Source organism: Leiobunum rupestre, chromosome 6 (genome assembly GCF_980474605.1).
Source record: "Leiobunum rupestre chromosome 6, qqLeiRupe1.1.hap1, whole genome shotgun sequence".
NCBI lineage: Eukaryota > Metazoa > Arthropoda > Arachnida > Opiliones > Sclerosomatidae > Leiobunum > Leiobunum rupestre.
Window position 1 is genome coordinate 25,272,860 of NC_143389.1, and position 19,499 is coordinate 25,292,358.

The 19,499-nt window shown below is 35.6% G+C and overlaps 2 protein-coding genes and 1 long non-coding RNA gene across 3 annotated transcripts in view; all 3 read left to right on the forward strand.

The window, feature by feature from the left end:
• LOC149940485 (cytochrome P450 3A14-like) overlaps positions 1-11,537 on the forward strand; it is a 46,543-nt gene extending 35,006 nt beyond the window's left edge. The window contains exons 11-14 of the mRNA XM_090178439.1: positions 5,535-5,623; positions 6,172-6,315; positions 7,261-7,423; positions 11,271-11,537. Of these exons, the coding sequence (XP_090034565.1) occupies positions 5,535-5,623; positions 6,172-6,315; positions 7,261-7,423; positions 11,271-11,345 (471 nt within the window). The 3' untranslated portion in view covers positions 11,346-11,537. The remainder of the gene's footprint in view (positions 1-5,534; positions 5,624-6,171; positions 6,316-7,260; positions 7,424-11,270) is intronic.
• A 784-nt stretch (positions 11,538-12,321) lies between these two features.
• On the forward strand, positions 12,322-13,551 carry LOC149940488 (uncharacterized). Its single transcript, XR_016481264.1, has 4 exons — positions 12,322-12,795; positions 12,855-13,066; positions 13,149-13,288; positions 13,395-13,551. It is a non-coding gene; the product is annotated as an uncharacterized LOC149940488 (long non-coding RNA).
• Positions 13,552-13,603: 52 nt separating this feature from the next.
• On the forward strand, positions 13,604-14,251 carry LOC149940489 (uncharacterized). The gene is made up of 2 exons (XM_090178315.1): positions 13,604-13,715; positions 13,806-14,251. The coding sequence occupies exon 2, from the start codon at positions 13,814-13,816 to the stop codon at positions 14,120-14,122; it is 309 nt and encodes a 102-aa protein (XP_090034441.1). The 5' UTR covers positions 13,604-13,715; positions 13,806-13,813; the 3' UTR covers positions 14,123-14,251.
• Positions 14,252-19,499: the final 5,248 nt, after the last annotated feature.

The following is a 19,499-nucleotide window of genomic DNA, read 5'->3' on the forward strand; positions in this document are numbered from 1 at the left end:
TTGCGACATCTGGATGGTACGATGACACGGCTGGAAGTATGGATCTGATAACAAACGCAGGATTCATAAAACGTCAGGTTCTAGCTGCTGAATCAAAAGAAATTGAACTTTACGGGAACATTTTTTGTGACATTTTTAATTTCAACAAATATTTAATTAATGGCGTACAACTTAAGGTTTCACTCACTAGAAATAGCGATAATTTTACCCTTTTTAGCGACACTGTCGACGCGTATAAAGTCGAATTTATAGACGCTGCTCTAATTGTACGTAAAGTTAAAATTATGCCTAAAATTTTATTAGCCCATCAGCAAGGATTATTACGTAGCAATGCCAAATATCCCTTTACTCGTACTGAAATTAAAGTTAAAACATTAGCTAGTTCTATTCAGAACGATAGTTTTGACAATATATTCTTAGGTCCGATGCCCAACAGAGTCATTATTGGTTTAGCCACCAACAAAGCGTATAAGGGCTCCGTTAAGTCTAATCCTTATAATTTTGAAAATTTCGACCTAAATTATCTGGCTCTATACGTTGATAACGAACAAATCCCTTCGAAAGCGTTGACCCCTAATTTTAATAGTAAACAATTTACGCTAGCCTATCATTCGCTATTCTCGGGGTCTGGGATACTCTACCAAGACGAGGGAAATCACATTGCGTTGGCTCACTTTCCTCTAGGCTTTGCCCTATATGCTTTTGATTTAACCCCCGACAATTCGGCCAGTGACGTCACGTTTTGGAACCCCGTAAAGAGAGGGCAACTACGTTTAGATTTAGGATTTGGTACCCCTTTAAAAGATTCTACGGTCGTTATCGTGTACGCTGAATTTCAATCTTGTTTACAGATAGATAAAAATAGGAACATTATTCGAGACTATTAAAATGACTACGACAAACGTGGACTTATCTCAGGCACTGTATAAAACACCGAACTTTTTAGGCGTTTATTCTTCAGATAATTTAAAACCCATGGTGAAATATCCGCAATCGCTTATCATTAATTTTGATAAAAGGGGAGAAACAGGTTCTCATTGGATTTGCGTCTACGTCGATGGCCGAAAACGGGGATTCTATTTTGATTCAATGGGGCTTCCCCCATTTTTACCCACAATTAGAAAATATTTAAATTCAATGTGTAAGACGTGGACATTTAGCAAAAGACGATTGCAAGGACTAACTAGTAACGTTTGCGGCGAATATTGCGTAATGTATATTTTGCATAGAACTAAAGGACAGAGTACAAAAACGTACTACCAAAAGTTTTCCAAAAATTGGGAAAAAAACGACAGCAAGATATTTTTATCTTTCGCAAATCATGCTAGAAAAATCATCACATCGAATTTAGCGAATCCATTAGCTAGAGAGAGAGGTATGGTGACTGACTGGAAAAAAAATCCGGTTCCAGAGGATAAAACAATATATTCCCACGCTATCTGGTATCTTTTAGAGATATGACCCGACCTCTCTCGAAAACATGCGCGCGCTTCTATGGGCGCCAAACCATTTACTTTCGAATAAAATAAACCATCCAAAAACAAAAAAATTAAAATAGAATCAGAAAGTATTGGTTAACTAGTTAGGACAACGTGGGTGGTTTACGCAATCTAGCATGAAAACAAAACATTGGTAGAAATATATTATTGCATTATTCCTGTACGTTCTATTTAAAGTACTTTCTAAAAGTCATTGAAATCTGTTACCGTCTTGAACCATTGAAATATGTTTTCTACCCGTCATTAACAAAATATCTTTAGTACACGCAAAATAAGATTGGTGAAAAAAACATTGCCTTAGATAATTTAACAGGGATTTAGTTAGCTTTGGGTCTTGTAATGATAAAAAAGATTGAAATTTGACTCTGCCATTTTATTTAATAATATAAACTCATGTACGCGAAAAAAACAATTGTAAACAATTTTTCCTATGTAACTTTTTTCACTCTTAATAAATACTTTAAAAAACGTAACAAAAAAAGACTCTTTATTGAAAATCGCTTACCCTTTTTTTCCAGAATTTCGTTAAGTCAACCAGTCCGATGCAAGAACGTACTACAATGCGGACTCTTATCTGTAAATTTGTTAGACTTTGCACGAACCTAAACCATCTTCTCGTGACGTACGCTAAGAGGAAGATGGTGGAAATTCCCAGTCTCACGAAATTAATTATCTACGAACACTATTTAACCAATGGAAAAATTTACAGACTTTACCCACTTATTTACACACTGAATAGATTCCACACTCAATCACTAACTTAGATTTCATCACGGAAAAGAAGGAGATAGGATATAGGGGCTAGGAATTGGTGGGGATGGAAAATGGTATAAAAAGGGAGTAAATCAATTAGAACAAATTATTCCAACCTTTTTCATGCTTGGAGCAAAAACTAAATCGAAATCAAAAATGAGGTAAATATTATTTTAAGATTTAAATAACTTTTAGAACCAAAATTTTAGATTTTAATTTTCTTCATGTAGAATTGAAGAGATCAAGGGGTTTATATTACAAAGCGCTAACGACGAGTCAATTAAATTTGAAGTTAGAATAAGGTAATAAATTAAATTTCATGAATTATTTATACTGTACTAAAGTTAAAATTTTATGTATTGTTCTGTTAGCCTTGAGGCGGGACGGGCCAAGGGACGTCGAAGGATGCTTCTTCAAGTCATAGAGTACCAGTTATACTGGGACGATGGGGGCGAAATCCATAGCAGTAGGATACTACTCACCATCCCTATTATTTTATAATAAAAAAATTAACTTTTATCACGATTATTTTATTTTCCTATCCAACAATAATCATTTCAGTATATATCAAACATTACAATAACAAGGATTATATGCAATTGCAATTGCTAAAATAGTGTATTCTACCGAGTTAATAGTCTCTAAGATTTCCTCCTGGGGGTTCCCCCCGAAACAGGATTAATTTTTATCAAAGTTGTATCAGAAGTAAATTAGTGCGAAGTAAGCGCAATGTATTTTCAGCTATTCTAATTTGCCTAATTTAACACGTGACGAATTTTTTTCGCTAACCGATGAGCAGTAACCTCTATTTTTGGTTACATTTTACATTCTCCCGTGACGTCAATTGGTTTCAGCCAATGAGAAATCAGGATTTACTTGAAGTTTCGAGTGTTATTTGATCTCTAGATATACGACTCAACGTTCTTTTAGTTCCTGGACCTCATCGAGAAGAGACACGTAGATTTTCGCGCTCCGTTCCCCGCCTTCTCGACTCTATTTACTGGCAAAGGCTTCAGGATTTCCGTAAAAGTAAGTGACTTTATTATTTTACTGTAGAGGGAAATTAGGCCTTGTTTAAATTGAAGTAAATAGACTTAGATTCTAGTCAAATAGTCATAGAGTCTAACCAAAATAAATAGAAAAACATTTATTGAAATTTAGGCTTAACCAATTAGGCTTAAGCATGTTGACAATAGCTTATAGAAACTATCAGTTTACAGTATGGACATCGAAGCGTATCGACTTGAAACTTTTCGTCACTGGAGAAATCCGCACGTTACTAAGGAACAACTAGCGAAGGCTGGATTCTACTATATTCAGCGGGGCGATGAAGTACGATGTTACAAGTGCCACGGCGTATTAGAAGGATGGGAATCAGGAGACGTACCAGAATGGGAACATGCTAGATTCTTTCCACACTGTCCGTCGAGGGATAATTCATCATCGGAAAAAAAGTACCTTTCGCAAGAATGGGAGATCCCGGCACCACCAAGGGCAGCGGCACTGGAGGATGACGATTTCATATCTATTCCGGTCAGACGTGGTGAGGTAGAACTTTTAATAAAATTATTTATACAATCCGCACTTGCAGAAGGTAGTTCGTTTCAGCCCATTAAATGAAATTGTACATATTCCTTACGAAGATCGAGTTAATTTTTTTTATATTGATAAAATGCGATTTAAACGCGTTATTTATAATGTCGGTCTAATATTAGAACCTGTTTTACGCAATCATGTAATTAAAAGTAAAATAAAATTGGAAATGTATATTTCTTGTTTTTATTGCCTAGAGATTAGAAATTAAGGGGTTCTGAAGCGATAAGCAAACTGGTAAAAATCTATTCTCCAGATATCTGCGCGAGCAAAACAAATTCTGGAGAATGGGGATGGGGGAAAGCAACTGGTGATTAGAAGGGATGAAAGCAATGGGGGAAAGGAGCTGGTGAACGAGAGATAAAGTATCCAGTGAATGGGGGTGGGGGAGAGAGAGAATCTGGTGATTAGAAATTCTGGTGATTGAGATGGGGCGCGGGTGGGGGAGGAACGGGAGAGGCGCGGGTGAACGGCGGGAGCCAAGCTCTTTGTGTCCTTCCGGTGATTGAGAATGAAATTCTCAATCACCGGATGGGCATACTCCTCTCTAACCTCGCCTCTCTCGGAAGACATACGCACCGCCCACCCTCCCCACCGGCCTTGAAAGGCCAACGACCCATCCCCACACCAACCTTGTTATGGATTTGTAAACTACGTAGCAAACAAATGAAAAAATTGACGAAGAAGCACGGATTCAGTGGCGTGATCGAGCGGGTGCGATTCTGATTCAAGCCCTTCATGATTCACTGGAAAATATTCCATCACTAGAGTTTGATTCCCGAGGTGATTCCACGATTCTGGTATAATTCAAATTTAATACCCTGTAAGATACCATGTTTCGGTTATGATTCCAGATCTGAAAATTCCCGCCCAGATTCACGATACAAAACAAACAAATGGTCAAACATTTTATCATGTTTAAGTTATATTCTAAACCATTCAGTCAATGCTACATACCTCGACCTAATAATTGACATATTCTCCGTAACAATTAAATGGTCTGCTTGGGTACGTGAAATGCAATTTTCATCTGGATTACCTCTTTCAGTATCTTCTGCATAATTTCAAATATGAGCTTTAAATTTGTAACAAAATTGTTGTAGAAAGCAGCTTCAGAAATTCATAACTGATCGTGACACAGAAATGACTTCAGTTCCTCTTTACAAATCGTTTTAGAACGTTATTTACTCTCAAATTACTCTCCAGCATTTGACCTTAATATTTTCGAAGTTACCCGTTAAAAGCATCAGACACATTGTCTAGATTTCTTAGTATTTTTTATAGCTGCGAAGTATTCTACCAGCTGTTATTAAGAGTGATTTATGTCCTCATTCTTCCGAGTGCTAGTTGTGCATTCTTTTTTGTACGATTTTAATAATAAATAGTAACTTGTGATTTCCAATACTTTGATTCATCAGAAACACTGATTTTAAGCGTATCAATGTAGAAAATTTATGGCCTTCATTGGCACGAGTTTAAAAACCTGAAAAGTAAATCGTAATATTAGACCTAAGAAGTGTCAATTATATAGTTTCTTCCCTTAGCTAGCCTCTAGAAAAGATAATTTTTAGTATTTCGAAGAAAAACTAAGTTGTTTCAAACTCAAAACAAAAGATATTTATTTTAAAATAAGACTTTCATTGCCTTGATACAAATACATTTAAGATTTATATCTATCTATCCCAAAAGACTTTCCTCGACGCTGATGCATTGCACGAAGCTAAGTACCTTTCGGCAGCAATCGACGAAACTTTAAGGATGTGTCCGCCCGCAACCCGGTGAGATGAACCAAATAATTACCAATCTTTTTTCAAACCTATCACTACTTTCTTTAATTTCCTCACTCTGTCCAGGTTTCGCAGAGCTCAGAAATTAACTAAAGCACTTATAGTCGAAAAATTATTTTATCAATTAAATTTATGTTGTTGGTTTAATTTTTAACATTAAGAACGGCTTGCGACAAAACGCTTACAAACCGAACCTTAAGCAGCAAAGCTCTTATTTGATATTTAATCATTATAACATATTTTGGGATTAGCTCTACTTTGATCATTCTACAAAATAAATATTTTCCCTTTAATCGCCAGCGGGATTATTTTTGTGATTAAGTTAGGATTTAAACTTTCATTTGGTTTTGTAGTTATTATATTTCAGCTTGTTAATAGAATATCAGATATGTTCTTCGTAAAGTTAAAGAGCTTTTAGATTTAAAAAATTTGGGCTAGAGAAAAAAGTGGCAACCTTTTGTAGATAAAGTATATGGGTGAAGGGTTTTTGAAACATGTGGGATGGCTAAGTTGAATCCTAACTTTGGTCGAATTTTCAGAGTGGAAAGGACCTCTGAGAAAGACTACGAACTGGCGGACACTGGCTTCGTTATACCCAAAGGAATGTTGATACAAATTCCCGTTTACGCCATTCACCGGGACCCTGAATTTTTCCCAGAACCCGAAATATTTAAACCGGAAAGGTAATCAGGTTATCAAATTAATTAACTATTTGATAGTAAGCCATCTTACCGGGAACCCGGACCCGGTATATCAGAGAGCCCGGTGTTTTCTTTCCCGATGGCAAACAGGTCGAAAAGAGATATTTCCAAACAAGGAGGCCACGTTGTGCCGAAAAGAGTTCAACAAAGCTTCTAAAACGTGTAGAACAAAAACGATGCTCAACTTTGGAGTATGAAAAACTACTATTTATTGGGATCGACTTTCTGGGTGAAAATAGAGAAAGGATTAAGACTTCCTTACTGTTATTAGTGTAGTACCTGAATGTTAGACGTTTTCAGCAGCTCGTTTGCCTTCGTGTATAAGGTACGATTGGTTGAAACTACCGCAACGTCGAGCCATACGTCAGAATAGAACACGTTCACCGTCTTATAGCTTAGCGTTAATTTTTAAACCAAAGTAAGTTGATTAACAATTTTTTAAAGAGTGACGAGTTATTTTCTTTGGTGGTTAAACCGAGAAATCGTCGGAGCTAATCGTCGGATGATAAACTTCAAATGTTTCGCGCTGAGGCTACGAAAGGGGAAGATACTTTATGGGGTTGTTTGGGTGTAATACGGAAAAGTATCAAATGGGTTTATGGAGTCGCTTCTTGCTTTAAGTCTATAGCAATATGATATTACTCTATTCTCAAGATAGTGTTAGTGTTTGATCCAGGAAGTGATCTTCACTTCTTATTCAACCATGTCCAGTAACCGGCAGGGTTTTGTTATGTTAAGGATTTAAGTAAAGGAGTAATTTTGAACGAGGCAGTATCCCCGACCAGGTCATTTTGACTAGCTTATTCTCAAATCTAATGTTACTTTCCTGAAAAACAAATATCTCTGCATCTTTTGTAAAGCGTAATAGCCCTGATTGCTGTCTCCAGGTAACGGAAGTTAAATTATCAAAAATCATACATTTTCCAGATTTTTGGATGAAGAGAAACAGAATATGAATCCTTACACGTACTTGCCTTTCGGAGCTGGTCCAAGGAGCTGCATCGCGATGAGACTTGCACTGCTCGAAGCCCAATTATGCCTTCTTTATATCTTAAGGGATTTCACCCTTACACCATCCGCCCAAACAAAGGTAAGCCTTCCATAACTCTTGTTTCATTGGCGCGAACAAATTCATTCAAAGGAGGGCAGGAACTCGGATGAAACCAAAAATTCTATTTAATTTTGAACGCTCTTGAGCAGAGTGTTCCAGAGATCTCCAAATTTTTGAATAATTTCCACGAAAGATATTGTTGATATATTTTTTACACTGTATGATTTACTATTCTACAAGAACGGGAGCACTGCGACCCCTGGCGGCGTAAGGAATATCAAAACCCGGCGACGGCAATAGACAATACACCATCAGATTAGTCAATTTGGACATTTCCAAATGATAAATACCCTTCTGAACATGGCCGAAAATGAGTTTTGAATATACCTAAGAAGCTGAAACTTTCCAAATTGACTAATCTGATAGTGTACTATCCATTGCCGTATTTTATATTCCTTCACGGAAGCTAGTTCCGCTCAGACATGGAAATAGCGGGAGTCGTGCGGCCAATGACTCTTAAAATAAATCATTTGAACTGGGGTTGCGGGCCACCTGGGCCCTCAAATTAAACAAAAATATTTATACAAAATTTAACGGAAATTTCTGAAAAATATTTTTTACGGCGTTGCTGAAACACTGTTTTCCTATTCTAGTCGAGAGCGAAATCTAGCGTTAAAGTTAACGTTTTAAAGTCAATTAATGTTTACGTAAGTAACGTAACCAATTCTTATTCTTGTATTTTCTTTCCCTATTTTAAAATGTCTTCCCCCATTTCACCTCCCTTGGCCCACTGACCCTCAATAAAAATAAACTTAAAGAGGGTCGGGAGCCCGAAAGACCCACGTTAAAAAATCACTATTTCCAAGCCAGTGGTCGCAGTGCTTCTATTCTTGTTTAAGAGTAAATCGTACACTGTACAGTGTACTGAACCATAATTTATGGAAAAAAATTTAGGGTATCTGTTACATTGTGGGGAGGGAGCCGTCACCCCTCGGTGCACCACTAAACGGTTTTCAAACCTTTCCTTAAAGTTAGCTTTTTTATGTACTCTTTGCAAAACTCTGCTTTTGACTATAATAATGACACGTGCAGAAACCAAAACGATGTCAGGTAGTTTTATCTCGTTATACTTAAAAAGCCCAAAATGAAACTAAAAAAGAGTAAAATACAATTAAAAATAGAAATAACAGAAATTATTAATTCTTAGAAAATATAAAATTAAGCCATTACTGGAATTTTTGGCAATTCTCAATTCTTATCTTTAAAACCAAAGTATGGTAAAGAAAAGGGTTGCAAAATTAAACTATTTTGGGATTTGAGAGGGTCCTTACAAAGACCAAAAGTGAAGCTTCGCGAGCACATTCGGAACAAGGTCAAAAGTGACATTACGGGGAATAGTGGGCCATGAGCGACCCGGCGAATATACCAGGAGGGGACACTCGCCGCGCGCTTGATGTAAAACCGAAAACCGTTAAAAAGGGAAGGATGACCAGCGTCCATAACGGATGATTGATCGCTTTTAAACGAGCATTGGAAGAACTAGAAAATAAAAGTTACTGTATTCTATATGGATAAAATTATGTAGGTATAAAAAGTAATGAGTAGAATTTAGCTGTGAGAGTAGTGGATTTTGGAAATCGATTCCAGTATCGAGTACTTTTCTCGTATCCAAGTCACGATATTCAGAAAAAACCTCAAGTAATATTTTTAACGAGTCGGTAAATCGAGTATACTTGATTAGGAGCTGGTTTTATTCGAGTAATTAGGAAATTAAATTAAAATGAGTATAAACTAATTTTCAATGCTGAAAGATATTCCTTTAATTTAAACGAATCACAGTTTGCACATTATAGTGAGTAGTGAGATATTAAAGACTAGTATACTAGCCTACTAGCCTAATTATAGTAAATAATATTGAATACAATAACAAAACCATATAAATTGCTTATGAAGTTAAAACTTGAGAGCTCTAACTCCAAACCAAAACCAAAACTTAATATAATTCTTTGAAGAAAAACCACACAGGCGCACTACGTAATAAAAGCCGTGATCCATCCCCAATGTCAAAGCATTTGTTGTTTGTGCGTCTTGTAGGTACCGTTTATTATTTCCACACCAAAAAGTTGCCAAAACTTCTCTTTGAAGGAGACGATCCAAGGTGTAACACACCGATTTTCTTCAAACTCGAGGGTTTGGTAGACCTTCATATACCCTGAAAAACCATTGAGGGGATTTATTCAATGGCAACCAAAAATGTTTTTCACAATACAAACTGGAAATTTTCCCATTGAAAAAAAAAACAAGGGAATCTGACCAATTTTAAAAATCTTAATTTTTGAAAATGCTTAAAATAGAAAATATAAAAAAATAATGAAAAAGTTCTAAATTCATTAAAATATTTTCAGGTTCCGATTCCCATGTTATATTCAATAGTAAAATTTCTATTTGGTGTTGTCAAAAACATTTTTGGTTGCCAAGGCAAAACGGTTGTCTATGGAGACATTTCCCTTCAGAGTTTTTCAAGTTACATGAAGGTCTACCAAAACCCCGAGATTGAACAAAATCGGTGTGTTACAGCAGCTTATTCGAAACATAGCCGTCTGTAATACAGGCCATATTATAGAGAAATTCGAGAGGGCGGCATTACCCAAAAGTTAAAATTTTGTTTCACCCTAAGCCTTAAAATATCAATGTAATTATGAAAATATAACAAAGTACTTGATTAATTTACGCATTTTTGATTGTGAAAATATTACAAAATACTTTATCTGTTAATATATTTGATTTTAAAAATATTAAGCAAGTGAATAGAGATGAGTAATATCACAATATATCACAGCGCATGTTTGTACAAAATTTTTACTAGGAAATGCTTACTACAAAACGCTGATTTTCGTCTATGTTCAAGGTAACTGGTTTATTTTCATTGTCACAAGAAATCTTCTCCCATTTCCGTCGAAGTTGTTTATTTTGAGGAAATTGTGGAAACTAACTTTAGTTAAAGCAGCGTCAGTTTGCTTTTTAGTCGACAAGCAATTTTTGATCAAACAATAATGAACCATGATGGTACTAAATAGTAGCAGACAATTCTTTAATGTCAATTGCATTAAATGTGTAAGGTTATCATATAAAGTAAGCAATTAAGCCTTAGCTTGATGTATTAAAACGTTTGAAAATTCACACGCGCCACCGTTTAAATGCAGCTGCAGTTGACTAGCAAGCTGACGTCACACGGGTGGTTTTTTCTACTTATTACCGACATCTGGCGGTTATCAAATGCGAAAGCTAAGAGACAGATTTAAAAAACAATTAATGTTCATAATATGGCCTGTATTACAGACGGCTATGTTCGAGTAATCGGGTACCCGACTTTTTGGTACTCGATAGTCAACGAGCATTTTCCAGTTACTTATTCGAGGCCGAGTACTCGAACAGCCCTAGTAGAATTAAATTAACTATTAATACAATATGGATTATATTAAATGGGAATTAAACCGCAATATTTAGTGTTACACCAGCTTTGTGGTGAATTGAGTTTTTGGATGAATATAATTCTGTCTAATCAGAGCATAAAAAAACCTTCTAAAACCTGAACTTTTAAATAATAAGTATCTCTATCGTAAAGGAAGTAATTTGTAAATTGAATTATTATTATGTTAAGATATGTTGTGAAATGGGTAATAAAAGAACATTGTTTCATGTGATGAACGGAACAAATAAAAGTGTACAATTTACATCCCGATATCAAATATTTTTCAAATTTATAATGATTCAAAAATCGGCTTCCTCTGAAATGATAGAGTTCGTTCCGAAAAGTAAACCATTACTATGTGCCATCTAAGGCCTACAAAATGTATTTCAAAATATTTTTTTTCTGTTGTTGTAGATTCCAATTGAATTTCACAACAGTCCACTTCTCCAGCCAAAGGATGTTATTCTTCATTTTACGAAAAGAAATTAAAATACAAACAATTGAATATTTCGGATATTGTACTCTTTAGCTCAATTTTAAAAATAGCCTTCTGTGTTAAAAGTAGACTAATATTGTTGTCCTTGTAAAATATAGGTAGTCGCCAAAACATTATAAAAATTTATAATATTGTTATTGTACTGTATTTTTATTACTAAATATCATTGTTTAAATTTAATTAAATTGTAAAGCCGCGATTCATTTATAAAACTTACAATTTGTTAGTACGTTGTATAGCAAAGTCTCAAGAATTCCACGCTGTATTGAATTTAATAACAAATATTTATTGTAACTTACGTCATGAGGCCCGTCTTGTGAAATTGGTAATTTATGCGTGTTGGATGTTTAAACTTCATAAGAGTTCATTTTGGTTTTAGTCGGACTTTTATTTGCTTTTGTACCAATCCTGATTTCTTGAAAATCGAGGACACTTTTTTTTCTCAATATTAGTCATTTCATTAGAGAATGACAGAGATTTAGCTGTAATACTGGTAATACTGCTTTTTACATACTGCTTTTTACCTAAAAATACTGATTTTTACCTAAAAATATTCAGTATTTGGTTTAAGGTTCGCTGCCCACACGCCCACCTGGCCCGAGATTGTTTTAGAACTAAGTAACAAAGACAAAGATATACAGCGGAATTTTATTCAGACAAGTGAAATACGGTGAAACGGGCTACTGAAACTTAATTTTTAAAATCGTCTAGTTTCTCCAAATAATTTTTAAAATGGTGTGCATTAAAATTTTAATCTACCAAAAATGAATTTATGTATATATACATACAATAACTATCATCGTAAAATAACCCGACGATTTTAAAATTTCATTGGATGAGCTTTTTCGTCTTAATTTTGTCGTAAGTGGTTGAACACTTTTATTTCAGCCATCGGTGTTTTCTAAAATGAAGCTAATTTTTTCCCGGGCTAGAAAATCGAAGAAAGCGAAAACTCCTTTATTTAATGGTAAATGATGAAAAAATAGAAGAAAATACTGTAGCTATCAGTGGCAGTCAATCGTTTAAAAAAAAACCCCAAAAACACAAAAACAGGGCGATATAATTGCTACAATTCCAGGATAAAAAAATCCTCTGCGCTCCAATAAACTATGTGCAGATGAATTTCTCTCCAAAGAAAAATTAATTTACGTCAGTAATGACATAAGACATCGGAAAAAAAGACTCTTCCAGCCGGTGACTTCGGTGAGGAACCGATGACGATCAGGCCGTCAAAACCAGAAACGCGAAAAAGCGTACAATAGGAAACTGATGTCAGCGATTACTAACCGATGTCATCGGTGAGACTTATTGAGCGTACCCTTAGAGATAATGACTATGCGAAGACGATTTTTAGCCTTGCACCAGTTCTCCTTATCTCATCGGTCCCTTAACACTGACGTCTCCCGACGCGATTCAACGGCATATCCCTAAGTATTAATAATGGTATTTTCACGAAAATTTAAGTTTAATATATTTATAATTATTTGATATATTTGAAGTAGCTCTCAGAAGCCGTTTTTTACCGAGAACAATTGCCGCTAGAGGACTCTAGAGGGCGATTCCGAAAGTCAATGGCTGAACATTCCCTTCCCCTATCTTGGGAAGACACGCTTCACTTTTGACCAAACGTCCGTTACGTCGTTTTCTCATCCACTCCCACAAGCTTAATAGTAGCAGCGATATATACCTTATAAAATCGCGTTTCTGTACCAAAGTAAGCTGGTTATCTTGCTTGGTTGTCCCAGAAAAGCAACTTAAACGGGTAAAGGTCCCATGATCTTTTCTTTTCCGCCCAGAGGCCACGAGGGTGTTCATTACGCTTTCGAGGGTACGAGGCTTAAAATACATTCTGGATTTAAGAAAATGCATCTTCAGACAGCCCAGTATGGTGTCCGCAAAACCAGTTGCTTCGTTGGAGTTCACTAATTTTAAAAAAGTAAATAAAATCATTATTTTTTCCAAACTAGAGATTTTTTTAGCCATTTTTATTTATAATAAAATTAATAATAAAATTTATTAATACTTCGATTGTAATATTGCAGACATTGTTTTTCTCTGTAAATTACAACGGTAAGTTGAAATTTAACGTACTTTATTTAACACTGGTGACACCGGTCTATGAACGCAATTGAAAACGACAATTCAGAATTAAAAATTTGCTTGTTCACTGTGATACGTAACTTTTCTCTCGTTTTGAAGAAAGGAAAGGTTCTTGCCTGCATGTAATTAACTAATAAATTTATTGCTTTAACTGCTTCAATTGGCTTTTACCAGAGAAGAAGGAATTTTTAGTAACTCAATCTTGAGTATCTCTGATTCAAATTCGAATTTGACTGGATAATCCACATTCGAAAATGGAACCGGTAAGTTATTTCGAGCCTTTTACCACCAGGAAATAAAAATTGTGCAGTTAAAGATATCCGTGTAACAATATATATGGTATGCATCTTCAGAATATCCGATGCTTATTACGGAACAAGGATCCGTTGAGTCATCGTTAAAACTAACTGTATCTGCAATGGACGATGGAACAACTACTGTCTCTAAGAATGAGTCTGTTAATCAATCGGATATGGACTTCGAAACCATTTCGAATTTAACAGATCCCACCGGAAGTACGAGCGTCACTGACTTCTTGGACGTGGACCAACTTGCGGATCAACCAGAGCCTAGTACGTCGAGTGACCCTTCTAGTAACTGTCCCAAAGACGACGAAGACACGGTTGTATTGTTACCCCATCCAACGCTACCTGGCAGTTTTTATAAATGATCTCACGGTGTAGCCTATCAACTTTCTTGTCCCGCTGGCTTAATTTACAAATCCGACATATCAGTCTGTGACTGGATCTAATATATCACGTTACTTATGTAAGATAAGACGAAAATAAATAATTTTTAAAACAAATTCCACCTGACTTATAACGTGACGACGTAACACTTAAATTTTTATATTATTCTAACTAATATATATATAAACCTATACACGTTAATAAGCACCCTTGAATGTATTTTAATGTTCCAGCCCTCACGAATAGGCTTAATTATAGACCTACGTTTTTCTCAAAGCTAATATAATGTGAAGATCAAATTTAATTTCAAAAATGTTTGTACCACACACATCTTGGTATTGTTTTTTTTTGTGTTTTGAAAATGTTGGCTAGTGGAAAAACCCTGGGGCTATATTGGTTCGCAGTGAGCTAAATGGATATTAGCTACTAGCTATGAAGCAAATTCCCGAATGCAAAAAGCAGGTTTGTGGAGTAATGTTCGCTTAAAGTCTAAGTAAGGAGCGACCAGTTCGAACCAGAATATTGTTGAAAACGAGACTTTTCAGCATTGTGAAAGTTATGACTTTCTTTAGAGATAAAACATGAAAATAGGTAGAATAGTCCTTAATGAAAACTGAAAAAGAAGCAAAACCCTAAATAAATTTAAGGAAATTAAACAAATTAATAATAACTTGTACTACATAAGTAGAGTAGGACTAAATATGAACATGTAAATCCAAGATGGCCGCCAAGATGGCCGCCATAACCCCCCAAGACACCCCCAAAATATTTTCCAAAAACAAAATTTTTGTCCTTGGAAAAATCGAAAAACATATTTTTGTTTTCAATCTCAACTTTCACCTTGAAGATGATCCTTGACCTCGACGCTCTAGCACTGTCTACCACCCCTAAGCCTCGGACTATCACCCCAACAAGTTGGGACACGATCGGACAAGGTCGGCCCGAGATATGGGCGGTAATATGTAACCCCCCCGATTACGTCAACTTATTTACTTTTGGTGTCGTTTTTTCGTTTTTTCGTTTTTTCGCCATTTAAAATGCTAATTAGTCATTTGCGAGATGGGGAAACGAATTCGCGACCTTCGTTTTATACCCTTGGCGGTTTTGGCCCCACCCAAAATACTTTAAATAATTAAACTAATATAAATAAGTTTTTCATTTTTCGCAAATATTTTAATAGTTTTATTATTTTAAAACAATGTTAGTTTTAGTAAAAGTAAAAACACAATTAGTTATTATAATATTTAATAACTATGATATTTCAAACAATATATTTTTTTAAACACTTAACAACATATGAAACACTACCAATAAAACTAAAATATAATCTAACAAATTAAATTAATAAATAATAAAGAATTAAAGAAGGGGGTATAAATAATTTGAAGGCTGAAAAATATAAAAAACACAATGTTAAAAATATTTTAAGTGTATAATTAAAAATTATTATAATTACATCAATTCGTAGAAGGTATTTTTCCTCTTCGGTACAAAACGAGATGTCGGGTTGGAAATTTGGGCTAGAATTTATAAATATAAATAAATTAATCTATTAAAAATGAATATATCTAAAAAATATTTACCACAAGAATTCTTTAACTTTTTTTGTTGCTGTAACATCGCACGAATAAAAACACTGGTTTTGGTCTTAATCGCTTCGGAAGTATATAGTTCGAGAATGTCTGAATTAATTAAAACAGATCGAACGGTATGTTGTACAGTGCCAACATGTTGAATTTGATCTAACACATAAAGTTCAGACTCAAACTTTTTAAATTATTGTGATTCCACCAAGAAATTTGACGAGTATTACAAAAGATTATACATTCTTACTACTCAAAGAGAGATAATTTTTAAAGATCGTGGCAAAGAAAGTACAGGCTTTAGATATAATTCGAGAGTACAGGCTTTAGATGTAATTCACCAAACATCTTGATTCTAGATTTCTCCTGGTAAAATCCTTTACATTGAGATTTTATAGTTTAAGCCCGACCTTTATTTTAAAATTTAAAAATATTGTCTTTGGGAATAATTATTAATTTTTTAATACAACTAAGGTTAACTAATTATCCCTATCCTTCTTAAACAAGTTTTTATAAATTAATAAAATCAATTATATTCAATTTTTAAACAACCTAGTACAAAATGTACTTATACAATTTCAGTTAATATAATTATCAATTACCAAAAAAACATAAAGCATTAAATTTAACCGATATTAGTATAAAAAAGTACATAGAGGACATGAAAAAAATCAAAAAGATTAAAAAATAGCCAATGAGTAGTTTGAAACAAGCAATGGGTCGTTTGATACAGGCGATAGATTGTATCCCAGATGAACTTTGTTTAAATCAGTTTTAAACAAGAAATTTTCAAGAAATTTTTTAAATAATAATAATTATAATGAAATGAAATGAAATGTTTTGTTTAATGTGCACAACAACAGTTACATATATTGAACCTTCGAGGTTGTACACGCAGTTGAATAAAATTGCCAGTTTTACATAGGAAAAAAAATAATGTTTTTGAGTAATACAGCCATTTTTTTTAAATTTCGGAGTTTTTACAAGACAGAAAAATTTCTAGGGAAAAATAATGTAGTTTAATATAGTAGGTTTGTATCAGTGAGGCGTAGTATATAGGGTTTTAATGTTAATCTGTTATGTTCAAAATTTCGGAGATTTTACAAGAAAAAATATCTAGGGTTTCGGAAAATTTATTACATGTTTTCTGCATACGCAGCATTGGTGATATAGGCCCAATGGAGTCGTTAACGAAAGTAATTTTTTGCCTTGTATTATGATTGGGCACGTGAAAATTTAAGGAACCAGTTAGGTCCGTACATGATGATTTGGATATGGTTTTTTTTAAAACAAGAGTTCACGTTTATTTATAAATAAATGTACCCTATCCATGCTCAAGCATTCCAATATATATGTATAATCATATGGTTTTTTATTTAAAAAGTACGTGTGGGCCAATTCTACGAACTTTCGTTGCACATTTTCGACTTTTTGAATTAAATAATCTGCGCATCCACCCCACGACAGCATGCCATATGTCAGTGTTGTCCGAACTAGAGCGATATATAGTGTTTTGAAACATCGTACGGATCCTAGGTCCCGGGATAGCCGTAGAATGCCGTAGAGTAATCGTTTAGATCGCCCTACGACGTTTGAAATCTGTTCTCGGAAGTAAAGTCCTTTGTCTAACAAAATACCAAGGTCTTTGAGAGTGTCAGTCCTCGATATAGCTCTGTTGTTTAATTTGTAGGAGTACATTGTTGTATTGACTTTTCTCGTTAGCGTTATGACTGCACTTTTTGATTCATTAACTATTAGATTGTTAGACGCGCACCAGTTAGCAACGTGATAGAGGTCGTCCTGCAGTTGTTGGCAGTTATCGGTGGTCGTAATCACATGGTAAATTTTAGTGTCATCCGCGAATTGCTTTAAGTTGGAATTTTTAACGACGCGGTGGAGGTCATTGGCGTAAATATTGTACAACAACGGTCCAAGGGAGCTGCCTTGGGGGACTCCGCATGTAGTTGGAAATGAAACGTTCGTTGTTGTGCCATTACATTTTAGGATGTTATATCTGTTATTCAGATAGTCCTCCACCCATAAATACGCTGGACCAACCAGTCCATACATTTTCAGTTTTGTCATTAATAGTCCGTGTGACACGCGGTCGAAAGCTTTCGATAGGTCAATCGATATCACGTCGACTTGACCTTGTCCAAACACAACGGGCATAACGTCGTTAAAAAATGAAAGATGGTTGGTCTCCACGGATCGTGATCTGATGAATCCATGTTGCGTCTCAGCTAAGTTAGGTTTAAACCAGTTGTAAAGTATGTCGTGCATCAATGAATCGAAAATTTTTGCAAAGACGCAAAGTAGCGAAATAGGGCGATAATTCTTTGCATCGCCGGCGAAGCCAGCTTTGAATATCGGCGATATAATGACTTTCTTCCACAGTGACGGGAAAGATCCGGTTTTGATGGATAGATTAAAGATATAGCAAAGAAGCGGAGCGAAAATGTCCATACAGCCCTTGACAATGAAGACTGGTATGTTGTCTATGCCGGTAGAATTAGTGTTTTTTAGCTTCTTTAGAGTGATCCGAACGGCTGCTTCGTCTACGGTGATGTTATTCAGCACGTTATCGGCTGGGTGGAAGTCGCCGAGAGAATATTTGGTGGTGTCCTTTAACGTGTCAGTGGCCACATTTTCAAAATTTCGTGCGAATTCCTCCGCTAAGATCGTAGGGACGGACGACACACCTGATGGAAGGTGTAGTGCAATCGGATGTGGTTTGTCGTTGAGCCGTTGGTTTACAAAGTTCCAAAGGTGTTTTGGATTCTCTAGTGAGTTTTCATAGGTGAGTTTAGCGTGCTCAAGTTTGTCACGGGATAGCAGCAGTTTAACTTCCTTTCTCAGTGACTCGTATCTTTCTCTGTCGTCTATCTGACCTCGCCGTTTAGTTTTCCGATGAAAATAGGCCTTACGTTTAATGGCTCGGATTAATTCTTTCGAATACCACATCGGGTAGCTTGAAATTCTCGGTCGTCGCGCTTTCGGGATGTTTTCATTCATTACGTCTTGCACACGATGTGTGAGGATGGTAACACAATCGTCTACATCTTGAGAAGCGAGAAGCTCTGACCAATCCGTGCAGTCTAGGTCTTGGTAAAGGTTCAGGTAGTCTCCGCGACGATAACAAAATTTAGAGTCTGCCACAGCGTTAAATCCTGAGATGGCGCTGTGATAGGTGACGGAGAATACCGGATGGGCCGGGTCTTCTGTAACAAGTGGTAAGGTTGTTGTGTCCATGGTCACGAAGTGGTTATTAACCAGAACTAAGTCTATAATATTTCCCTTCACATTACGAGCACGGTTTAGCTGCATAAAGTTACACTCTGCACAGAAATCAATCACTGCCTTAGCTTTCGTACGGATGTTAGGATTGCAGTTGATATTGGATAGCATGTCCCAATCAATACCAGGGACATTAAAGTCACCTATTAAGATTACGTCCTCTTTAATTAGGGATAGTTTCGATGAGAGTGTAGAGAGTGCGTTTAAAACAACGTCAGGAGTCAATCGAGGTGTAATATATAGTGTTCCAACGATGAAGCTAGCGTTATCGATGGTACGGATCTGCACAAATACGCATTCATCGATAACCTCCAGATCGGTGCGTCTTATAAAGGACATATTATGTATCAAGGCTATCAAAGCTCCACCTCCGGTTGTCAGATTGCCATTCTCAGAGCGTCGATCTGATCGTAAAACGTGATAAGAGTCAGGTATATAGTCTATAGAAAAATTGTTCTCCGTGAACCATGTCTCTGTT

Excerpts from the sequence above, each read along its gene's own strand:
- LOC149940489 (XM_090178315.1), top strand. The coding sequence starts at position 13,814 with ATGCTTATTACGGAACAAGGATCCGTTGAGTCATCGTTAAAACTAACT.